Below are 22,285 nucleotides of genomic sequence, written 5' to 3'. Positions count from 1 at the left end.
AAGGATTTTTTTTAAATAATATAAGCTCGCGTTTGACCACAATCGCACCTGATGGTAATCAGCAATCCTTTATTCGCTTAGGATAGGTAGGTACATTCACAAAATGGTATAAGTCAGTGTCACCGATCATGCAAATATTTAAAAGTTCAAAAATTCACTTCTACTATAAAAACTATTAGTAATTAGTCATTCACGTAATTTACAAGTCATTATATTAGTAGCTCCGTTTTTAAATTTTTCAGGTATCTTATTGTATACTTTTATGCACATGTTATGCGACGGTCTAAGATCGATCACGCTTAGCTAGCAAAGACCTATTCACTCAGTCTTGAAGGCTCCAACGTTTAGGAAAGGATAAATGTTGAAATAAAAGTCATTTTTTATAATTAATTCTCTGTATTATCTAAAATTACAAATTTCATAATTTCCATCATTACTTACTAGGTCACGTGATGCAGCACTTTGTCGTCTAAAAATATTAGATTTACATATTTTACATTTACTATCATTAGCTGTGTTAAAGGATTAGTTGAAAGTTCACAGCAGACGGGAATAACACGCCCGGAATATCTATCGGGGTGGGCAAAGTTACAAGTCATTCGGACCACAATTTAGTATGTGTTTATTGTTGTTTGTAGTATGACTTTTGATATCGTTAACAACTCCGTCAGTGTCCACTTGTCCAGGAATACACGAGGTATGTAGATGTTGATCAGGGGTTCCTAAATTTCTTAAAGTCGAAATTGTAAATAATTGTAATTGTAAAAATGTTTATTTTTCATAAGAAATACAGAAAATATTAGAAAGACCGAATGTTCTTTTAAAACCCAAAGTCCATTGCTTTTTATTATGTCTGTAAATGTCGGCCTTGCGAGGTTAAGATAAGGGAACCCTCACCATAAACTTAGTATTTCATGGAACCTTATATTAAATGTTTACACACAGAAGCTGACCTTGGTGGTAATTAGGCGTGAGTTGAGTTTATGTTTCATGTGTGTGTGTGTGTAATAAAGTAAAAAATAATAATAGATTATATCACGGAACCCCATTTTGGAAACGCTGATGTAGATAAATCCAAATGATCAGTGTTGCAAGTATAGGAATTTTGACATTAATATTTTCCCATGGCAACACATGTGTCAAGAATGTTACAGATTAAAAATAACATTGGTTGTACGGGCTACGTTCCCTTTGCCTGCCACTGGGCTGCTGGATAGCAAATACAATATTTTTTTTTAAATTAAAAACATACAATGTTGCTGGTTCTTCTTGCATTGTTCATTCTGTAGAAGGCAATATAATGCTGCCAGGTCATTGTTACCCGACTATAGCAAAAAGGAAAGGGTTATGTTTTCCTACTGTGAATTTTCAACGAACCCCTAAATAATATTAGGGTTTTTAAGGGTAAAAACGAGTGAAAAAAGCAAAAAAGAATAGTAATTCTCAAGACGTGCTGAATTCTTAAAAAATAAAAAGAAAACAAAGGTTTGAAATCCTTAAAACTAATAAAATAGACAGCGTGTTTTAAATTATTGCTTCTTATTTTAAAGATGACGAATGATTAACTCTTACGTTTTAGTACGTGTATATTAGAAGGCAAAATTATTTTTCTTCTACATAATTAGAACACCTTGTGATGTAAATAAGTCAAGATGGAAAAACGAACATTGCACCTAATCGAACCAGAATATATATAATATATTAAAATAAGTAAAAGTTACAAAAGAAACATTAATGTTTGTACTGAATTGCATTTTTAGTTAAAAGAATACAGGTAGTCAATCATTCGAAACGAGTACGTAATTATACATAATGTAAATATATAAAAGATAAGCAAATATATAAAAAATAAAATAAAACTAAGTTACAATAGTTGTTAAAACATTCACATTATTATTGTAGAATAGAAAGTAATATTTAGCAACGTGGTCCATATTTTGCAAGCTACGATACGATGTAAATAGATATAAATAATTATGGGAAAATATTAATAAATGAACATATCAGGGGGCTAAAGCAATATTGCTATTTGATATTTGTTGACATTGCGCACTGTCTTTTATATGCGCAAATGTCATATTGTAATATTGCTTTTTAAAATTAATCGCATCAATATGGCCTTTTTAGACCCGCATCTACGTACAAAAAAAAAAAAGATTTTAAAAACAAATGAACCGGAAAGTAAATCATTACTTTGTGCAAAGTAAATACGTTTTTGTCGAGTTATATCTTTCTCATAGATATAAGTCAAAAAAAAAATATACAAAAGTACAAGTCGCAAATATTCTATAGGTACATATTATATTTCTAACTCTGACAACCCCATATATATCAATATATATTATAATATCATGTCATACTCTTCAAATATATATTTGTTACCTCTGCGATCAATAGACTACGTACCTATGTATTCATAAGTATACTGTTACATATTACTATACATTGGAAATAATATCGAACACCTAACAACACTAATATGAAAGCTGTTCCACGCTATATTATCATACAGAGCTGCATGTCAACTTAAAGTATGGCGAAGTCACAATTTTGGTGGTAATAAAATTCAATTTCAATCAGGTACATTGTTCAAAAACCTACTGAGTTAATGAATCAATGTCGCCTATTGAAGCAATATTGCTTTTTACACGAATTGCTTTAATGCGGCCTTTTTAACCACCCAGGCTTATTGCACCATAGCCTTTAAAATCGACATAGGCTCTGCATTACAAAGTTCGACAATTAGCGATAAACGTATGGCTAGGTTGACAAATACTCGAAATGATGATTAATAAAGTGGACTTAAGAGCTGTAGCATTGAAATTAGATATATATCTGAGAAACATACATATTGCCTTATAGTGAAAACCACTTAAGCTCCCTTTTGATAAATCACACGATGTTTTTCAACTGAACCCCGATTCCCTTCAATTGATATCAATCCGGGTAAAAATTGAGACTACACATTGAAACTAGCTTGCATAGACAAGCGAGATTTTGTAATCACATGACCGAATGTGATATTTCAAAATAGCGTTTTCGTGGTATTCATTCATTCATTCTTGTTGTTTATGGCTGCATCGTTACTGAACGATGATTCTGCCTGAATGATGATTGTGGTATTGTAGTTTTGTTTATATTTTGGGACATTTCAAATTTAGCAAAGTTTGTCAAGCTAGCCATTTTCTTATCAATTCTGCCTAGATTAGACATCTGTAAATAAGGCAACGGTGGCGGATAGACCTATATTGATCATTGACATGTTAGCACGGCATCCTAGGTATCAGGTTAAAACTACGCACTTTGGTTGTTAGGTAACTCGCCGAGGGCAAAGGGGAATGCTACCACATCAATGGGGCAGAAAATCCAAACTGAAAATGCATTAAGCTTAAAATTAGAATCTGCAAAAAAATATCTTAAAAGTCTATTTTGGAAAACTTATAACCTAACTTTTTAGTAAAAAAACGGCTTGCATGTTCGCGGATGAAAAAGCTAGTAATATAAAAGTTTAATGGTAAAATTATGCGAATTGACAAAGGAATGGATTCTTAGTAAAACTTACCAAAGAACTACGGCGTGCATTGAAACAGCAGAGATTCAGAGTATATTTGTTGTTACTATTGTCATTTAGAACTCCAGTACACGATCAATTTATCAACTAAAAAAAATTAAAAAAAAAAACTAAAAATCATTAACTTTAAAGTAAACCTTGCAACTGCGATACAGGGAAACCCACAGTGCCGGGCCCGCTATTAACCTGTTTAATTTTTTTGAAACTCGACAAAAGAAGTTGAAGATAAAATTATGCAACCACTTGAATATTTTACTGTTAAATCTTGTTGGTACTGTCATAAACACTCAACTTGAAAGATTGATCAATCGCTCATTCAAAACTGACACCCCGAAAATAAACAAAAAAAAAAACATTGATCAATCGCCCTAAAAAATTGATTGTATACGGAGATCCTTTTAAAAAATAAGCACAAACGATTAGAATGTGTGTGAGGAAGTGCGCATTATTGGTATGTTACATTGGTGTTTAAGTTCACTATAGTCTTTAGAACACTTGCACTGTGTTAGCCTTCTCGCTTGATGCTCGGCATCTGTGGCGGCGGTTCAGCTAGGCCTTTCACCTGAAATTGTATAATTTTATTACAGACAGAAAGAAAATACTATGCTCTTACCACAGCCATAGAAAAAAGAATAATACTACGTATAGAACGGCAACTCCGCCTCGCACCAATTTGATTCGGAGGCCGATCTCACCCCCTCTGGGTTTTACTTGAATGGCTTATATGGCTGTAAGACGCTAAGTAGTAAAGGGGAGAGCGCGCGGACCATGTCCCACTCGCACTTACGCGTTAAATGAGATTTTTGTATGGAGTGTCCGGGGTGTGCTCAAAGACTAACCCCTCAAATTAAACAAGCACAACCAATAACTGAGTTTTCTCAGATGTTAAGACAAGATTAAAAACATAGAAAACGTTCAGCTGCTTGTCTTCCCGGGCATGTCGTAAAAACCGACAGAGGGATTGTGTCATCTAACATGATGGACTAATGTTATGGGCGATAGGCTGATCCCTTATCACCATAAGGTTCATCATATCCAGCTTACGACATCGTATCAACAGTGGCTGCAAGTTGTCTTTGATTACTTGTGGCTCTGCCCACCCCATTAGGGATTACGGGCGTGAGTTTATGTATGTATGTATGTAAGAACAAGATTAACAGTGAAGAGTTCAATCAATCAATTTTATATCAATTAAATATTTTTTTGACAAGGCGCCACCTACACTACGCTAGACAAAATATTGCTCGCGATCGCTCAGGAGCTCTTTTTATTATTATTTGGGTTTGAGAGGGCTCGAACTGATGCAGCTCTTTTTTTTTTTTGACGTGACTTATTGTAGATTTGCCGCAGATGGCATTAACTACTTGGCCGGACAAATGGGGAGCGCTGAAGGCTCTCACCCGGTCTGATGCAGCTCGAGTCGCTACTGTGACCTAGCGAAATCTGTGGTGACCAAACCCCTACATTTAAAACTCCTCCTCTAGCCCAATCCATTCAGGAGCTCTAGCAAGTAAAGTAAATCCGTTGTCTTAAAAGATGGCCTATAACAGAGACAGAAACAGATTAAAGTTTCTGAATCACCTCATTTTTGAAGCAGTTCCCCTGCTAATTGCTGAGGATATGCCACAGGATATATCTCTCATAACGTTATGATCTTCTTAAGCTCAGGTGCTCATAGTGACAGAAACAGACGTTTACTGATTGCAGTTATAATTTAGGGAAAATAAATGTGTACCTTGAGACGAGCGGCCGTCTTGAGGAAGGCGGGCAGCTGCTCCTGCGACACGTTGACCTCGCCCGCGTACATGAACTCCAGGATCGCCTGCAGGTGCAGGTACGACACATCCTTAAGGATTATTATCGGGTGCTTCGATGGGTTCTCCTGGAATTTTCAATGTACGGTCACGAGCATTAATATGTATACACTTTGGTACCACGTCACATTAACTTTTTTGACAAATTGAACTGTAAGTCTCACTAAATGTCAAATGTATTAGTGTGCGACAGAGTCCTAAAGTGGGTACATTATATTGCTCATGACTGTATGTAGTTTAGTCATAGAATAACGAATAATACTAAGTGTAGAACGGCAACTAGCGGCTGAGCTAGGTTTACCTCACCCCCCCTTCAGTCTTACTTTAGTCTTCAATTGTATGGGCGTCAAACGTCACACAAATGGGCGTGTACGATACCGTCAGTGTGTATTGCCTGTGTAAAACAAGGTGTTTTGTATGAAGTGCTCGGGGTGTGGTTTAGTCCCTGTACATATATAATACTTAAGTATGTATCCATTAAATAGTGTCAAGGGCTTTTGGTGGCCCAATATTAACTCATCAGCTACATACTAAAAATAAATATTGCACTATCAGAAAGGAACAAACAATTCTTCACATGTTTCATAAAATGCAATGTAGCAAAGCAAATAATAAAAACATCTATTCAGAGCAGACGTAAATTTCTCTGTAATCGAGGAAATTCAGCAATAACTCATACAATAACAAATGTTCGTTAATAAAACATCCTGTCTTTGTTTACATTTGGATGCAATTCATAACTATTCATTCTGTGTTCCACCTTACCAATGTACATAAACTGACAATATATGGTCCTCAATGGGTTGGACAGCATCAGCAGTCACTGGACATACTGCAGCTACTTTTGATATGAGATGCCAAGATCGACACCATGAACACAATAAACCATATGATCAGGGGGTTGTAACAGCCGCATGATTAGAAGAATTGCTTCAATGTAGCCTTTCTAACCTCCCAGTATGTCGCCAACGTAATGGGCCGTCATGGTTACCAACAGAAAATAATGATAAATGTGTGAATTGTCAACTCACCTCTAATAAGCTTTTGAAGTAAGGACTACATGCAGAGAGGACCATTTTGTGTGCTTTACACGTCTGCCCTTCACAAGCAAGAGTCACCTGTAAGTAAATGCATACAGAATTATGATAGTACAATATACTTTATTGCACTTAACAACTAGTTACATCACAAACAAGAAATGGAGGTTTACAAGGGTGGACTTATCTCTAAGAGAGATCTCTTTCAGCCAACCCAGAGGTAGTATTAGAGTAACTGCGGAAGAATAAAAAGAGGTGCAATATATTAAATACATTATAATAATTATATCTACATATAAAACCGTTTAAAAAAATATACCTAAGCCTCTATAAATATATGCACATATAAAATATACTATACCTACATACATACTTATTATATATATAACAATATACTTAGACTACGAATACTCTACGGATAAAAAGTGCTCTTTGACTCTCTTCTTAAAAATTAGGTAAGAGGAACTCTCCTGCACTACCCTCAGCAGCCTCCTAAGTCAAAAATAAATTATGGAATTGCATATGATGACATAATGCAGTGAGGTGTTTGTTGATCATCTTACCCACTATTTTGTTCTTTATTTGCTTTTAGAAAGATTTACAACTGGATAGTACAGTGAATAAAGTCCCTAGTGTCTATATGGTAATTACAAATCAAATGTAATTCAGGGAAGATTATGACAGTCTAAAATTTGAAGTAAGTTTACAGTTATTTTAGAGTATTTTTTTAGAGATAACATTTTAAGGTTTTGAAGATACTTTCTAGGATTGTTGATACACAGTTCACTGTTTTGTTATTACATATTAGGGGCAAGCGAATATGACAATAGTGTGACATAATGGCATACAAATCATACTAAATGATGCATTAACAGATTGATCATCAAAGTGATGATCTCATTCAAATCAGCAAGATATGTATAATAAAATAGTTAAGGATATATAAACAGAAAACCAGAAAAAATATGTGGAAGAATCTACCCACATAACACTTTTATTTTAGGTATTAATATTTTATTAGCATGAAATAGAATAGAATTTAATATTATAATTCGTAAATCCGTGTTCCGCAATCATTCCTTTCGGAAATACAAACAAAAGCGGCCTTATGACGTATGAAAGCTCAAGTAATTAAGCTTAGGTTTCAGCTAGATATCCTAGACTTAAGTGAGGTTATAGCAACTAAGTGCCTACAGTATGGTTACTTACGTCTGTGAAGCTCTTTTCATCTCTCAAATGCCTAAAAGACGTCACCATATTCGTCTGGAAGTCGTTCCATTTGAGGAAGAATTGCTGGTCACCCATTATGATGGTTTTTCTAGACTTCTGCAAAGTTGTTTACAAATACATAAACAAACCACTTTCTTCTGATAATACTGCAATTCCAACTGACAATAAGATAAAAATAGTATCAAAAAATAATTTAACACAATATGTAGAATAGTAAAAATTAGGTGGCTAGTGCAATTTTAGACAAGTTTCTACGTCACTATGTAAAATGCATAGAAACAAGCTTACCCTTGTATTAAAAGATGCACAAATTTTTTTCTTGTTGGTACCGACTGTACGCTTATTGAACTGTAATCCAAGGACGCCGTTTAATGTTTCACAACACTCACCAAAAGTTAAGCAATTGAATCTCAAAATAAAGACGCCGTCGCGCATAAATTAGCGACTTCTTTTCTATTTCTTCAACAAATTCCTTCCTTTTCCTTCATTCATTTCACTTTTTTTCAAGCATCAAATGGTGTTGCCAGTTTTTAAATTTAATTTCCATTAAACGTCATGCACGTCCGAACTTGGTTCTTGCCACGTCCGTCATTCATCCATCCATCTTGATCCATCGCAAAGACCATCCATCGTCATTTGAAAAGAAAACAATACTTGTCAGTGCTTGTCAATAACATGTTATCGTAACGTTATTTTTATTAAGATACTCATAATATGAATATGTAGCACTATTTTCCCGATAATGGTAAGTTTTTTAAGCTGGTATATAAATAGCGGCTGAGTTTTTAAAAAGGCTGTTTTTTGTTTTCAAGGATATTTTATTTAACAAAGAGAAATGTTTTAGAAAAATATAATAATAGTTTTGTAATTAACTATTTATAAAATATTTTCAAATAACATTATTGATGATAACTTTAAATCTGGGCGCCACCTAGTATCAAATAGCACGTTTCTTCATTGTTTCAGTCACATTCCGTAGACAGTTACCATCCTAATGGTATGAAGTGGTATGAAGTTAACGTGCAGTGCCATCTGTAGGCGAGCAGCTGTAAAGTATTTTAGACCAACTGCCATTTTATAATTTTACATTTTTAAAAGTTCGGCATTTTCTTTCGGCTTATTTTTTGTGACCTATAAAGTTGACATAATATTTAAATAACTCAGGCTATCGCTTTCAGTTTTTAAAAGAAAGGTAAGTCATATTTGTAAGTTTCAGCTGCTGTTTATAGAATAAGTGTTTAATGAAAAAATAAAACGAAGGCATACGGCTTTCGCTTTTGTATCTTGCTTCTCAATTATGTGATGATAAAGAACAGATTAATTCGTCCTACTAATAGTCTGTATGCCAACCGGGTCAGGAACTTGATAGCGGCGCTCCCGTTCTCCAGCGTTTAAGATAAATTGCCGAAAGAAAGCCACAAACACTTGCTACATAGATACCTAGTAAAGTCCGCGGCGAAACGTACCTATGTTTGTTTCTAATTATGTTTTTTTAAACCGTAGGTACGCACTTTTAAAACTTGCGAAGTGTCGTAAAATATGATACCTATCTGGTAGGTAATCCGTTGTAGTAGTATGTAGGTACGCGCGTTTTATTATATTATATCATCTTTTCTGCCATCCACTGGGGCAACTCCTGGTACGGCGTCGTGTCTTTGCCGCGGGGGTGGGCGCCTCTTACTTCAGAAGGCCGGAGAAGGTTCGAATAGGGACCCTGACGTACGGGGTATAACGTAGAACCCTTGCCCAGGGGTTGCAGAGGCGGAGATGGGAGCAATCGGTACGACAATGCAGGACGGAAGGGGCAAGTCACAGGGACTGTAACCTGGCACCTGAGAGAGGGCAACAGTAACTGTCAGTACTATTCAGAGGCGGAGGGCCGGAGGTGCTAGCCTAGAGCACAGATTAGATAATAGATGGATATTTATCTAGGGTTCACCCACGTCTGTGGCATAACAACCGGAAGGGCGCCCATGAGGCGGTGGTGGGCGTTTGTAATTTTGGCGTCCGGGGCATTTGTATACAGTCCCCGCTCTCTAAATCTGGGGCTGATAAAGAAGAGAGTAGAGCAAGAATACCTAGACTTGAGTGCTGTGTACAGAAATTCGAATGAAGTTGGTTTTTGTCTTTCATGGAAAACTTAACTCACTCACGATGACTGATAAAGTTCTTGTTGTGTGGTATAAATACCTGTATTTTTCGTAAATTATGTTTTAGTTATTTATGCTATTTGTTGCTTATTCTGTTTGTGTGCTACTTGTAAAATGTTAAGAGAGTTTTTCTTCGGATTCTCATGTTCTGTTCTTATTTAAATAAAATAAATCAACGACGAAATAAAAACCAATTTTAATTTATTTAATACACATTTTGTATTTCACAAAAACGTTTTTAAAACGACACTCATATTGCAAAAAAGAAAGAGAGGCAAAGGTGAATAGTAAAATTCTTACTATTAATTATTATTAATAAGTAATTTACCTTTTTATCATGCATAATATTGGTAATAACATTAATTTTAAGAATATCCATATTTATTTTAAAACACACGAACACTACATTTTGAAAGGCCAAGCGGTGTTGCCACAATTCTTAATATTAACTTAAGTACACTTATATATCATTAAAATTAATATAATTAATATATTAAGTACGAGATTACCTCTTACGTCTACATTTATATGTAACAATTTAAAATTTTAAACATTCGTGCAGTAGATTTACTGGCCGTGAAAACTAGCAAAACATTATTAATTTGTATATTAAATAAATATATTACAATATTGAAATCAATGTTTCATTAACTATAATTGACATCAAGCAGGATTTCAAAGAAATACAATTCAAACTTACTTTGGTATACAATAGCCTATAAAAGTAACGTAGTTATTATAAAATTATAAATACGATGTGACAATTATAGTGACTGTTTGAATTATAATACGAAGAATTATTATTTTACATTACAATTATTGCTATTCAGTATATGTACGTCGATTTTAATGGGACAATACATTATTTCTGAAATCTATAATTAGGAAATCCTTAAGAGTACAACATACAGATACTTACTCTATTATTTAAATATTTATTTGGTATATAATTCAGCATTTCAAAATATACAAAGCACAATCGAACTTAGGTATATTCTAGCGTATGATTCGTCAATCCACAAAGGAGACTGAATATCCTTAAAATTACATCCTAAACCTATCCAGAGTTTATAACCCTCACAAACAAAATATCGTTGCACCAATAAACTTTTGAAAAATAATATACTTCTTTAATAAAACCTCTTTCGAACAAGCAAGTAAAAAAGTGAATTAATTTTTATAAAATTAATTACCAGTTGGTAAACGACTGTCCACCAAGAGCCTTTGGCAAAATAAATGTCATTTTTAACGATATTATATTCTATGCGCTATAATAAAGTAGTAAGTCTAGTTACAGTAGGAGATCTTAGCCGTGTCCTTAGAAATAACTTCTAGTCTTGATAAGTAAAGAAATGCCATGAATTTGAGCAAATTAAACGTTGCTATCTTAGAATGGGAAATATGTATGTTCTACTCTACCTTACCTATTTAGCGTAAACTATTAGAATTATGGAATAAGTATCTAGGTTTTAGATGAAGGAAAATTAAGGTATTTAAAAGACTTGAAAAGATGTTTTTGCAAAAATAGCGGTACGGCAGGCCGACCTGTGTTTTGAATAAAGTGTGTAGATTATGTATGAATTTTGACAAATGACAATCTTAATGCTAGTTAACGATACCAAATCATTCAAACTTATTTCTATTCATTGGTAGGTTACATGAGGTTTATTATAACTGACTTATTTACTAGACTTATTCGGTTAACATCGTAAACACTTCTAATTATTGACAATTTGGTATTTTAGCTTAGGATCGTAAGAAAAGACATTTTTAAGAATTGACTAGAAAATTTTGGATTTGCGAAAATTAAGTATTTGGCTGGTTTTATAACTAGTTTATCTAGTAAACGGAATAGTGTTAAGTGCTAAAGAGGATCGTATGAAAGTGCGAAATGCATCGACTAGATGGAAATGCAAAATGTGAGTCTGCCCTCAGTCAGCTATTATAGATGTCATGTGCTTACCTTATTATACATTTATTTTATTCACTAAATATTATTCCAAGAAAGTCGAGTACCAGTAAATTTACATTTACTACGATAAAAATACATCAATGTACTTTTAAAACTGGCACTAAAGAAATAATTCGTTGCTCGTCACCCACACAAGAAGCTTTAAATAAAATACACTAATTGTAAGGCATATTAGGACGGTATATACTTCAATTAAGGCAGCTAAAGGCACCTAGATATTACTACAAGTTCAAGCAATAACGTAATGTAATGTATAATTATATTTACAAAAAAATACAGACTAATTTATTGCATTAGAGAAAAATGACTTCGCGCCAAAATGGCGGCACCTAATGCGTCTACTCGTTGCTAGATGGCGTTGATTTGGTTTGATTATCTACAGTTCCGTTCGTTGACGCTTGGTTTTGGATTTTGAGAGGGATTTTTAGTCCTCGCGGAGCTAGGATGAGTCTAGCGGGCGTCACGAGGACTAAAGCGTACTCTCATTTGTTTACACCTAGGAATTTGGCGGCTTCGTCCGCGGAGGAGAGGAGTTTGTTTAGCAGTTTGTTGTCGGGGATGCCTAGGAGTTTTCCGATGAGATCGCTGCCGTTTTCTCCGTCGTTGTCAGCCTCTGAGGAGTATTTCCGTGACGTCATCTCGAGTTTGAGTTTCTTGTCATAGTGCGTAGCGGGGGGCGAGTTGTTGTTGTTGACGTTGGCCGGGATCTCGTTGCCGGAGTCGTCGTCTTGGTAGCGGTATCTGTAATGAGGAAACAACAGTTGTTAGATATAAAATACGGTTTCTACTTCCTGCCTCGGAATGTGTTTGATTTTAGCTGCTTTTCATTTAGACGACTGGCATGAGGTCATTGTGTCAAATATTGAGCGTATGGATTGAACTTAAAATTTATGTTATTTACGCCCCACAGTGCAATCATACTAACTAACATAGTTTCCTAAAACTATGCAGATAACTATAATTGATTAAAGATTATAGTTAAAAATGACATTCAGCACTCACCCATTAGCGACGGTATCAGGCTCTCGCGGCGTATTCGGAGGAGTAGCTTCCTCATCATCAGTAGCCTCCTCCCGATGCTTCTTGCGATGGCGCAGCATGCTGTGTTTCAACGTGAACCGACGCCGGCACAGGTCGCAGGCGAACGGCCGCTCGCCGGAGTGAGTACGCATGTGCCTGCGCAAATCCTCCGCAGACCAGAAGCGACGGATGCAGAACGCGCAGACCACCTAAGCATTTTTTTTTGTTAGTTTTTCCTTGTATGGTCTTGGTATTGGAGTTTTAATGAGATATAAACGTGAATATGAGTTACATATTTTTAATGTGCGGTTGGTATGTAAAGTTGATCATTGCCACCAATCGATATCATGATAATTACATTGAAAAAATATTTTGAATCGAAAAGAGTGCTCAATAAGAGAAAATAATAGTAAGTCGAGAAAAACCTAGGCTAAGTATACATCCAAAGACATTTTTCTCATATTAACGTAAATAGAATTTTAGCGAGAGAGACATTATACAATAAAAGTCAGAATGGGGTACACACCTTTCTGTTGGCATGGTCAGGGAACTTCCCCCGCTCGTCATCATCAGCACTTTCGCTCCTGTCACTAGCCGCGTCTAGAGCACCTTTGCTGACCAGCTGCTCATACTCCGAAGCATGAGCCGAAGATAGATGGCCCAACGCCCCGGTCCGATCTCCGAACGACGCCTCACAGAGGTGGCACTTGAAGACTAGACCTTCATTCGCTTCATCTTCGGGGTTAGGCGACCCGGGTTGAGATTCCCCAGTGCCATGCCTTGAAGACATGTGCTTCTTCAGAGTTTCCATCGAAGAGAAAGTGCTGGTGGGACAAGAGGCGCATTTAAAAGGCCTCTCTGGAACGGTTCTGTTCTCCGTGTTTTGCGATGTCGGGATTGCCTCTGGTATCGGCTCAGCGAGTATAGCCCGCGCTGATCCGCCATGTTTCCTCAACAAATGACGATCGCAGTTGGATTTCGTGGTGAACAGCAACGGGCAGTGAGGGCACTTGAACGGCTTCTGTCCAGTGTGGGTGAGGACGTGGCGTCGAAGAGACGAAGACCACGGAAACTTACGATGGCAGTAAGGGCATGACACTCGGTTAGGGGCTAGGCTGTACGCCGACTTTTTCTTTGGTGGTTGGTTTGTGTCTGACTCCGATCTGGAAATAAAAAAGTTTTTATTTAGTACATGTCAAAAAAAAGAATATACTGTTGAAGGTGGTATGTAATGATGGAAAACTTACTTATTTTCATCGCTTCCAGAGTTATTGCCCTCACTCGTAGAAGCAACCAGGCCTTCTTCATCTTCCTCCTCGTCACTCCGCGTAGGGACCACAGGAATAGTCAGGTCACTAGGCACCGGCATAGGATCAGTTCCCGTCTCAGTCTTGTCATTAGTTACAGAAATCGGTTTGTTGATCAGATTTCCAGCAATTTTAAGATCAAAATCTTTGTTAAGTTCTTGTTGCCGAGTGGCCATCAGTATTTCGGCGGCGGCGCGGTGGGCAGCAGTGTGTTCATCAGACTTTAAGTCTTCAGGTTCCTCATCGATAATTAAAGCGTCGTCCTCATCTTCCTCGTTATCGGCTACTTCGTCCGAGTCTCTTCTGATTGGGGACCGTTCTGGTTGTTGCAAAGGCCGCTCGAGGTGTCGAGCCAAAAGAGCGAATTTGACGCGATCAGCTAAAGTCTCAGGTGTAGGGTATGGTGGTGGAGCCCTAGGCGCCGGCCGCCGTACACTCCAATGTTGTGGGTGTTGCTGCTTCACGTGACGTTCCATGTTGGAGCGTAGAGTGAATCGAGCTGAGCATTGAGAACATGAAAATGGCCTTTCTGTACGATACCGCCTTTGCTTCTGTTTAGGCATGAGCACTCCATTCTTGATAACCATTTTCACAGAGTCGTTTTGAGGTACCATACTGTTGGATAATGGTCTTGGAGATTCGCAATGGGGTACGGGTGGTGGGGAAGGAGCCGGTGGAACGGGCTTCTGTTCCTCTTCCTCGGGTTCTTGCTTCGGTTGCACTTCAGGCTCACTGACGAGCCTACCTCCAGACATACTCAATCCACGAATCAATTCCTTTTGAATACGCTGCTTTATTTCGGCAAGTTCTTGAGAATCTGTTGCATTAGGAAAAAACGAAGGTGGAAGAAAGTAAGGGTTGAGAGGAAAGGACGGAGGCAAAGGCAAGCCTGGTAGTCCTGGCATAGTACTCGCATAAAGTTGCGAAAGTTGGGTGGCATAGTAAGCGGGATCGATTTTTGGAAAAGTATTTTCGAAAAGTCGTTGGTGGGCTAGAAGGAATCTCGTTTTTTCGAATGCAGATGCAGCGGCTGCAGGGTCTGGTTCAAAAGAGGGTCTAGGAGGCGCTTTAGGCTCATCATCAACATCACGTTTCTTTTTGCTGAGATCTAAAACGTCACAGCTGTTGTTGTCACTTGTGCTGAGGTCTACGGGCGCTTCTTCGTCGTAGCTTTCAGGTTGGGGTTCGGGGCTCTTGAAGTTTAGTTCTAACGGCCGAAATTCTGGTGATATTTGGGTGAGCTGTCCGATACCCTTTACTTTGATTCTGGGAAGAATTTGCTCTGGTTCCCTTGGGGTCAAAGGCGGCACTTCAGGCAAAATGGGTTTTGTTGTTAATGAGGCCACAGGATGCCTGTCAGTAATGAAATTTTGAGTAAAATGCGTAAGAGGAGTGTCACGGCCTGTAGTTTCATTACGTCTTTCTACTTCTGGAGTATGGAAAGCGAGTGATCTTTTGACTTCTTCACGAGCAAGTTTGGAATTAACTTCATCGTTGTTTGGATCTTCTGAGGGGTGGTAGATGATTGAGCGTTTGACATCTTCTCTTGTGACTTTGGCGTGTCGGTTACGCAAATGTCGTTCGCAATTCGCTTTAGTAGTAAAAGCGTAGTTACAAACAGCGCATTCGTAAGGACGATCTCCATTATGTGTTCTCATATGCCTTACTAGAGCGGCTTTGTCAAGCGACGCGTGTGGACACATATTGCATTGATAAGGGCCAGGGCCTGTCCCGCTAAGATGCACTCTGTTGTGTCCCTTCAAGGCTCTTAGATTGGGAAATTTGGCTGGACATAATCGGCAAGGAAATTCTCCGCGTAACTTCATTCGCCTGAATTCAGCTGCAAAGTTATCTTGCGTCTCCTCTTGCTCGCGTTCTTTGCCTATTGTGTCCGGTGGAGTAAGAACCGAGCTTTCTAAAGCGACTCTAGTACCGGTTAGTCTTTCCAGCAAACTACCAGCTGATGTCACGTTTAAGATGGACTGAATGTCGGCCAAGTCTCTAGCGGCATCAATGTGCCTGATCCCGTTGGTGGTAATGTGTGCATCATTGAATTTAGGTGTAAATCTCTCCATTGGTGGCGTCAGAGTTCCCGGAATTCCAAAAGGTCTGTTTGTGAGGTCGAGTTTCGCGAAGAAATCTTCCCTACGATCTCGCTCTGGGCTGCGGACTCTGGTGGTACTAGCACACGACTTCTTATGAATATCCAAAGCTTGTCCGCAAGGGAAATCTCTAGAACACTTGTCGCATCTGAAGCGTTGTTCTGTGATGGAAATGTGAGGATTTCTCTCGCACACTCCGCGAGCTATTTCGGGGAACTTCTTGCTGGAGAAATCAACGAACGTTAGGTCGTCAAATCCAGTTCGGGTTTCGTCGCCGTGCGCTGTGAAGCGATGGAGATCGAACGCGTTGGCGGAGTCGAAACGTTGGCGGCATTTCGGACATTCGAAGCGAGCAGTTCTCTTGTCCATAGGTATGGGGGAGGGAGATGTGGAGGCCGCTCGTTTGCGGGAACGCCTTAGGTCCTCTTCCTCACTCCTGTCCGAACGATTGTCGCTGTCGATACTCGTCGTCCGCGTCGCTCTAACCTCGATTTTTTCTACCTTCATTGTGTCGTTCTCTTCTTTGTGATTCTGCATATCAATTTTCGCTTCGCTGATGACCTCTGTTTTGATTTCTGTAACAAAAGAATAAACGTTACAATTGATTGCGGATTGTTTGAATAACTTGAGGCGCTTTCATTTTCCTTTTCCTAGAAAAGCCGACAATAGATGAGTCAGGCGTTTCGCTTGTGTTACGAATGTTCTGCGGTGGATTTGTGGAACAATGAGATGTCGTGTTCTTTGTGGGTTTTCAATCGGGTAATAGATTTTGTGAATATATTTTAGGAAATTAAAATTTGATTTTGTGTCGGCTATTGGATGCTAGATGGCGCTAGCATTCAGAATGTAAACAAAAGCTTTTGATGCTTTTGTGCTTTTATAAAGCTTCTAAAATAATCGCAATTCACTTTGAATTTGTGCTTGATTTGTATAAACTTCACATAAATTCTTATAACCACAGGGGCAATAATACGAGCTGCGTGATTGTATGAATCAGCCAACACCTTTGTCTCGGGCACTCCATGGCTCATCACAGCGTTAAACTGCTTATTGTTATTCAAGATAATGTCTATTTTCATTAGACGTCCTCTTAGTTTAGAAATGTGTAACATACACAGATAATTCTGAGTATTTTAAGACGTAATTCATACATCTGTGTGGGACTTGCCTTGTTTTTATAAAGTAACCATAGGTGTAAACTAAAACAGACGCAATGCTATGGATCTCTGTTAATAATTGTCGTCATTCTGTAACAACTATCCATTTTTTGTCACTGTTCTCAAATTAGTTCTGAATTTAAAAATTACAAATAAAAGCTTTCCAAGTTCTTGCTTAGGCCAAGAATACCGCAGTATTTTTTTAAGACAACATATTTAACGTCTACAACAAAGCGACTCAAATCAATACAGCTTTTTAAATAATTTCTTTACGCTCTTTTACTTTTATATCTATCAATGATTCATGTTTCAATCTATAATATCAATTTTCTATATACTAAACTAACTATAGAACAAAGAATCTGTCCTATATTTACATTCAAAATTGCATTTTTAATGTCCGAACTAATACCTGAAGCCGCCATGTAAACAGCGCGGAGTAGCGGTTAGAAAATCAATAAGCTGACACTACAGTAGAGATATATGTACTTCTATAGTACAGAGTACAACTCTACTATAGTATAGAATGGAACGTGAGTCATGAACATATCTGATCGGTGATTTATGTGAACGGGAATACATAGAAATGTGTAGTAGGTTATAGACGATGTTTGCTCAGATAATGAAGATTACAACAGGCGGGTTAAAAAGGACACATCAAAGCAATTCATCTAAAAAAGCAATTTTGCTATTTGACATATAAAAGTAAGTGCGTAAAGCAAACGAATATCAAATAGCAATATTACTTTTTTAGATGAATTGCTTCGATGTGGTATTTTTAACGCCCCTGATAGAGTTTGAGAATACGATAAACACTCGTACGTATCGAATCGACGCTGATACATACAAGTCGTATTGCAGATATATAACAAGCTCACGACTATATCCCAATTGGGGTAGTCACAGGTACATCCATCGCAAGATGAAATAAGTACCCACACCTCACCGAGCTTTCTGTTAGACCAATGTGATGGTGGTGAGCCGTATCGCTATTTATAGTGGTCGAGCCAACTGTGTTAGTGAAAACTGCACTTAAAATAACTCACTGGTACAAGTCCGGTACCGGGGTTCTAACCCGCGCTCCCCGATTGAGAAGCAAGCCAGTGTACCACAGGACCGATCGATACATAGGTAATTTTAGGATAAAAGCTATTTATCCGGTTTTCACTGGGTCCGCTTACCTAACTTGAAGTTATTCCCATGTCTGGTTAGTGAAGCGAATGTTATCTTTTCAAACCGAAGGGAAAAACCTACTGCATTTGTGCTCGAGACTAGTATGATTCATGACATCTTCATACGCTTATAGGTGTTTGCGGTTTGACCTCGTAAAATCGGTAAAAAAATTCATTTCCTTTATGCAAAGTTCTGCTTATAATTGTGGTAATTTACGTCACAATTTTTCTACGCAAAGAGAATGAGGTGTGTTTGGTTTTTATTATACTGGGAGTCTAAAAAGTCCACATTGAAGCAATTCATCCATAGAGCAACACGGTCCTCCGCGAAATTCATCTCAAAACGAATATTACAATTTGACATTTGCGTAGGTATATAAAAGTAAGTGAGCAATGTCTACAAATGTTAAATACTTAGCTATTTTGTTTTTTTTATGAATTGCTTCAATATGACCTTTTAAAACCTCCCGAATTGTTTAAATAACAGCTAGATAAGGTCTAAACGTAGTAATATTTACATTGGGCTAAATTAGAACCTAACAGCAGCGACTTCATTTACATAATCAATTTTTCATTCATGTATAAAAGTTATACCAATTTCGCATCATCATTATTTTGCTTTTGTTTTTTTGCCTGTTTTGCCAAAACCTTTGATCAATCAATATTACATTCGTAGAATGATAAAGTACTTAGGTAATTCATAAGCTGAGTTTAGGCCTCCTCTTAGGCAGGCGTTCATATGACGTTTTATCGTCTTTAAACTTTGAACACGTCGTGTTAGGTTTTATGTTCCATACATGAACCCGGCAAAAAATCACAAAAATTGGATTAGAACCAAAGACTTCAGGTTTATTTTACCAAACCTGTCGTCATATTTACAGCTGTTCGGAACCTAAATATGTACCATGCACAGCACAGAAATAAATTTCACTTCATTTCTTATAATTACATACATACATACATACATAAACTCACGCCTATTTCCCACCGGGGTAAGCAGAGACTATAGAATTCCATTTGCTTCGATCCTGACACACTTCTCTTGCTTCCTCCACATTCATCAATCGCTTCATACACGCACGCCGGTTCAGAGTAGATCGTATTGAACCTTTTCTAAGGACATCTCCAATTTGGTCATCATAAGTCCTTCTCGGTCTTCCTCTGCCAGCCCTACCATCAACTTTCGCTTTATATACCGCTTTTGCAATCCTATTATCCTTCATCCGCTCTACGTGTCCAAACCAACCTAACATTCCCTTCTCAATCCTAGTCACTATATCGTCTTTTACACCACATCTCTGTCTTATCACACTGTTTCTCACTCTATCACTCAACTTCACACCGCAGATGCTACGCAAAGACCTCATTTCTACGGCATTGATCCTACTTTCATGCTTCTTCTGCCATACCCAACATTCACTACCGTACTTCAGCGTAGGGACAAGCACTGCATTGTGAACAGCCATCCTCGCATCTTGCGAGATACATTGGCTACTAACAACTGCGTGCATTGCCCCATTCACTGAATTACCCAATCTCACTCTCCTTTCTATATCTTCATCACATTTACCATCCCTTGTAAACATAGTACCCAAATACACAAATTCATTCACTTGTTCTACCATTTCATTCCCAATCATAATTCTACACTCAGACACATTTTCTTCTCTTTCCATCACCAAAACTTTCGTCTTATTAACATTCACTCTCATACCCTTCTTTTGTAATTCATCTACCATTAGAGATACCATGTACTGAAGATCCTCCGCCGATGATGCTACAAGAACTTGATCATCAGCATACAGGAGGCACTTCAGAAGCAACTCCCCCATTCTTACCCCACTCATAGATTCTTTCAATTCATTCAGACAACTATCCATGAATAAATTAAACAGCCATGGTGACGCCACGCATCCCTGCCTGACACCAACAGAGATGTCGAACCAGGAAGACAGAGCGCCATTAACTCTGACACACGCACTAGAACCCTTATACAAAGACTTCAGTGCGCGTATCAGGTTGCCGTCCAACCCATACTCGGATAGTACACACCACAGTTCATCTCTCATCACTCTATCATAGGCCTTCTCTAAATCTATAAAGGCACAGAATACCTTCTGATGAACTGCCAGTTGTTTTTCGGCGATGCATCGAAGAGAGAAGACCTGATCCATGCATCCCATACCTCTTCTAAATCCCGCTTGTACGTTCCAAATTTTCTCCTCTGTTTCTTTCATCACACGTTCAATCAGTACTTTCGCATACAGTTTACCAACGACACTGAGAAGGCTTATGCCACGGTAGTTCTTGCACTCTTGCTGTGAACCCTTGCCCTTAAACAACGGCACAATAACCGCCCTACACCAATCACTTGGCACAAGACCGGACTTCTTATAATTAAAATAAAAAATAAATGAGCAAATGGAATTCTATAGTCTCTGCTTACCCCGGTAGGAAATAGGCGTGACTTTATGTATGTATGTATGTTATAATTAAATAAGTATTATGACTACCCTCGGAAACTCCGTACAATAATCTCGTTGTTTCAGTGTGCCGACTAACACGTAAGTGCGAGCGGGACACAGCGTGCGCTCTCCCTCACTCCTTAGCTGCGGCCAGACCCAGAGGGGGTGAGATCGCAACGAATCGGTGCGGGCGGGAGGATTCTACGTAGGTACGTAGTATTATTCTTCATTCTCTAGAATTAGTCTCGTTATATCAATATCTATAAAACAACGTACCGGATCATCAGGTATCTTGACTAATTAGAAAACGACCATTATTGAGTGTCTGTTTTCAGTGAATACGTTATATAGATAACAACATCCGGCGGTGATCGAATTACGCAAACCAGCTAAATTGTGAAACGATAGGGTGTTTATTAAACAATTCTTAAATAAAAACTATAAAAAATAAGGTTTTTGTCAGCACGTGCAGTAATATTGCTTACGTCACAGATTCGTTTTTTCTTATTCTAATCGCACGTTAAGGGCTTCTCTCGTGTGGGTTGTGAGGTCAATGACTGACCTCATCAACACTGGTTGGTGTCATCAGGATTACTACCGTTTTTCACAGGGTCCGCTTATCTAACGTGAAGATTTGACAGGTCCAGTTTTTTACAGAAGTGACTGCCTGTCTGACCTTCCAACCCGCGAAGGGAAAACCAGCCCAATGCAGGTTAGGTCACATACCTCCGAAAATGAATTTCCCGGGAATGTGGGTTTCCTCACGATGTTTTCCTTCACCGCTGAGCACGTGATAATCATTTATGATCCAAACATGAATTCGAAAACAAATTCGACCATCATTGGTTTAGGTCTGTGCTGCACTCGAACCTGCGACCTCAAAGTGAGAGGCAAGCGTTCTACCAACTGAGCTACCACGGCTCGTGTACTAGCTTCAAGATAAATCATGACATTCTGATTACTTGCCTGAAGTCAATAACATTAAGCTCACGACTGGGGTCCAATAAGCCCAAGGCCAATTGGGGTAGTCAGAGGTATAGCCATCGCCAGGTGAACTAAGTACCTACACTTCAGCTTTCTGTCGAGCCTCCGATAGTGTGTACTACGCACTAAAATTTGTTTTATATTATGGCAACACCGCGTTTAACTTTTCTTCTACCCTTCTAACATCATGGCGCTGGGTTGTTGCCTTTTTCATTTTTGTTAATTTAAATTATATAGTCCATTTCTAAAAGTCAAGCATGTGTTGTATATTTAACACCAGGGACGCACATATGTAACGGAAAAA

The 22,285-nt window shown here is 38.1% G+C and overlaps 3 protein-coding genes across 6 annotated transcripts in view; 1 reads left to right on the top strand and 2 right to left on the bottom strand.

The window, feature by feature from the left end:
• LOC126376630 (probable peroxisomal membrane protein PEX13) overlaps positions 1-22,285 on the top strand; it is a 325,664-nt gene that overhangs the window by 34,978 nt on the left and 268,401 nt on the right. The gene's annotated exons all lie outside the window — the stretch shown is intronic.
• Positions 1,257-8,188, bottom strand: LOC126376709 (longitudinals lacking protein-like). 2 transcript variants are annotated; one of them, XM_050024265.1, is made up of 5 exons: positions 8,042-8,188; positions 7,632-7,748; positions 6,417-6,503; positions 5,307-5,453; positions 1,257-4,133 (listed from the first exon to the last, which is right to left on the bottom strand). In XM_050024265.1, the coding sequence occupies exons 2-5, from the start codon at positions 7,725-7,727 to the stop codon at positions 4,077-4,079; spliced, it is 387 nt and encodes a 128-aa protein (XP_049880222.1). In that variant the 5' UTR covers positions 7,728-7,748; positions 8,042-8,188; the 3' UTR covers positions 1,257-4,076. The 2 variants fall into 2 exon arrangements, with proteins under 2 accessions (XP_049880222.1, XP_049880221.1); XM_050024264.1 differs by having other exon boundaries at positions 7,941-8,171.
• The window catches only part of LOC126376466 (ras-responsive element-binding protein 1), a 37,012-nt gene continuing 24,713 nt past the window's right edge, over positions 9,987-22,285 (bottom strand). For all 3 annotated transcript variants that reach the window (XM_050023849.1, XM_050023850.1, XM_050023848.1), the window contains exons 3-6: positions 14,042-16,778; positions 13,321-13,957; positions 12,777-13,003; positions 9,987-12,515 (exon numbers count right to left, since the gene is read on the bottom strand). In XM_050023849.1, coding sequence (XP_049879806.1) covers positions 12,257-12,515; positions 12,777-13,003; positions 13,321-13,957; positions 14,042-16,778 — 3,860 coding nt within the window. In that variant the 3' untranslated portion in view covers positions 9,987-12,256. The remainder of the gene's footprint in view (positions 12,516-12,776; positions 13,004-13,320; positions 13,958-14,041; positions 16,779-22,285) is intronic.

This window comes from Pectinophora gossypiella, chromosome 21 (genome assembly GCF_024362695.1).
Source record: "Pectinophora gossypiella chromosome 21, ilPecGoss1.1, whole genome shotgun sequence".
Classification (NCBI taxonomy): Eukaryota; Metazoa; Arthropoda; class Insecta; order Lepidoptera; family Gelechiidae; genus Pectinophora; species Pectinophora gossypiella.
This window is presented reverse-complemented; position numbering and strand designations above follow the sequence as displayed.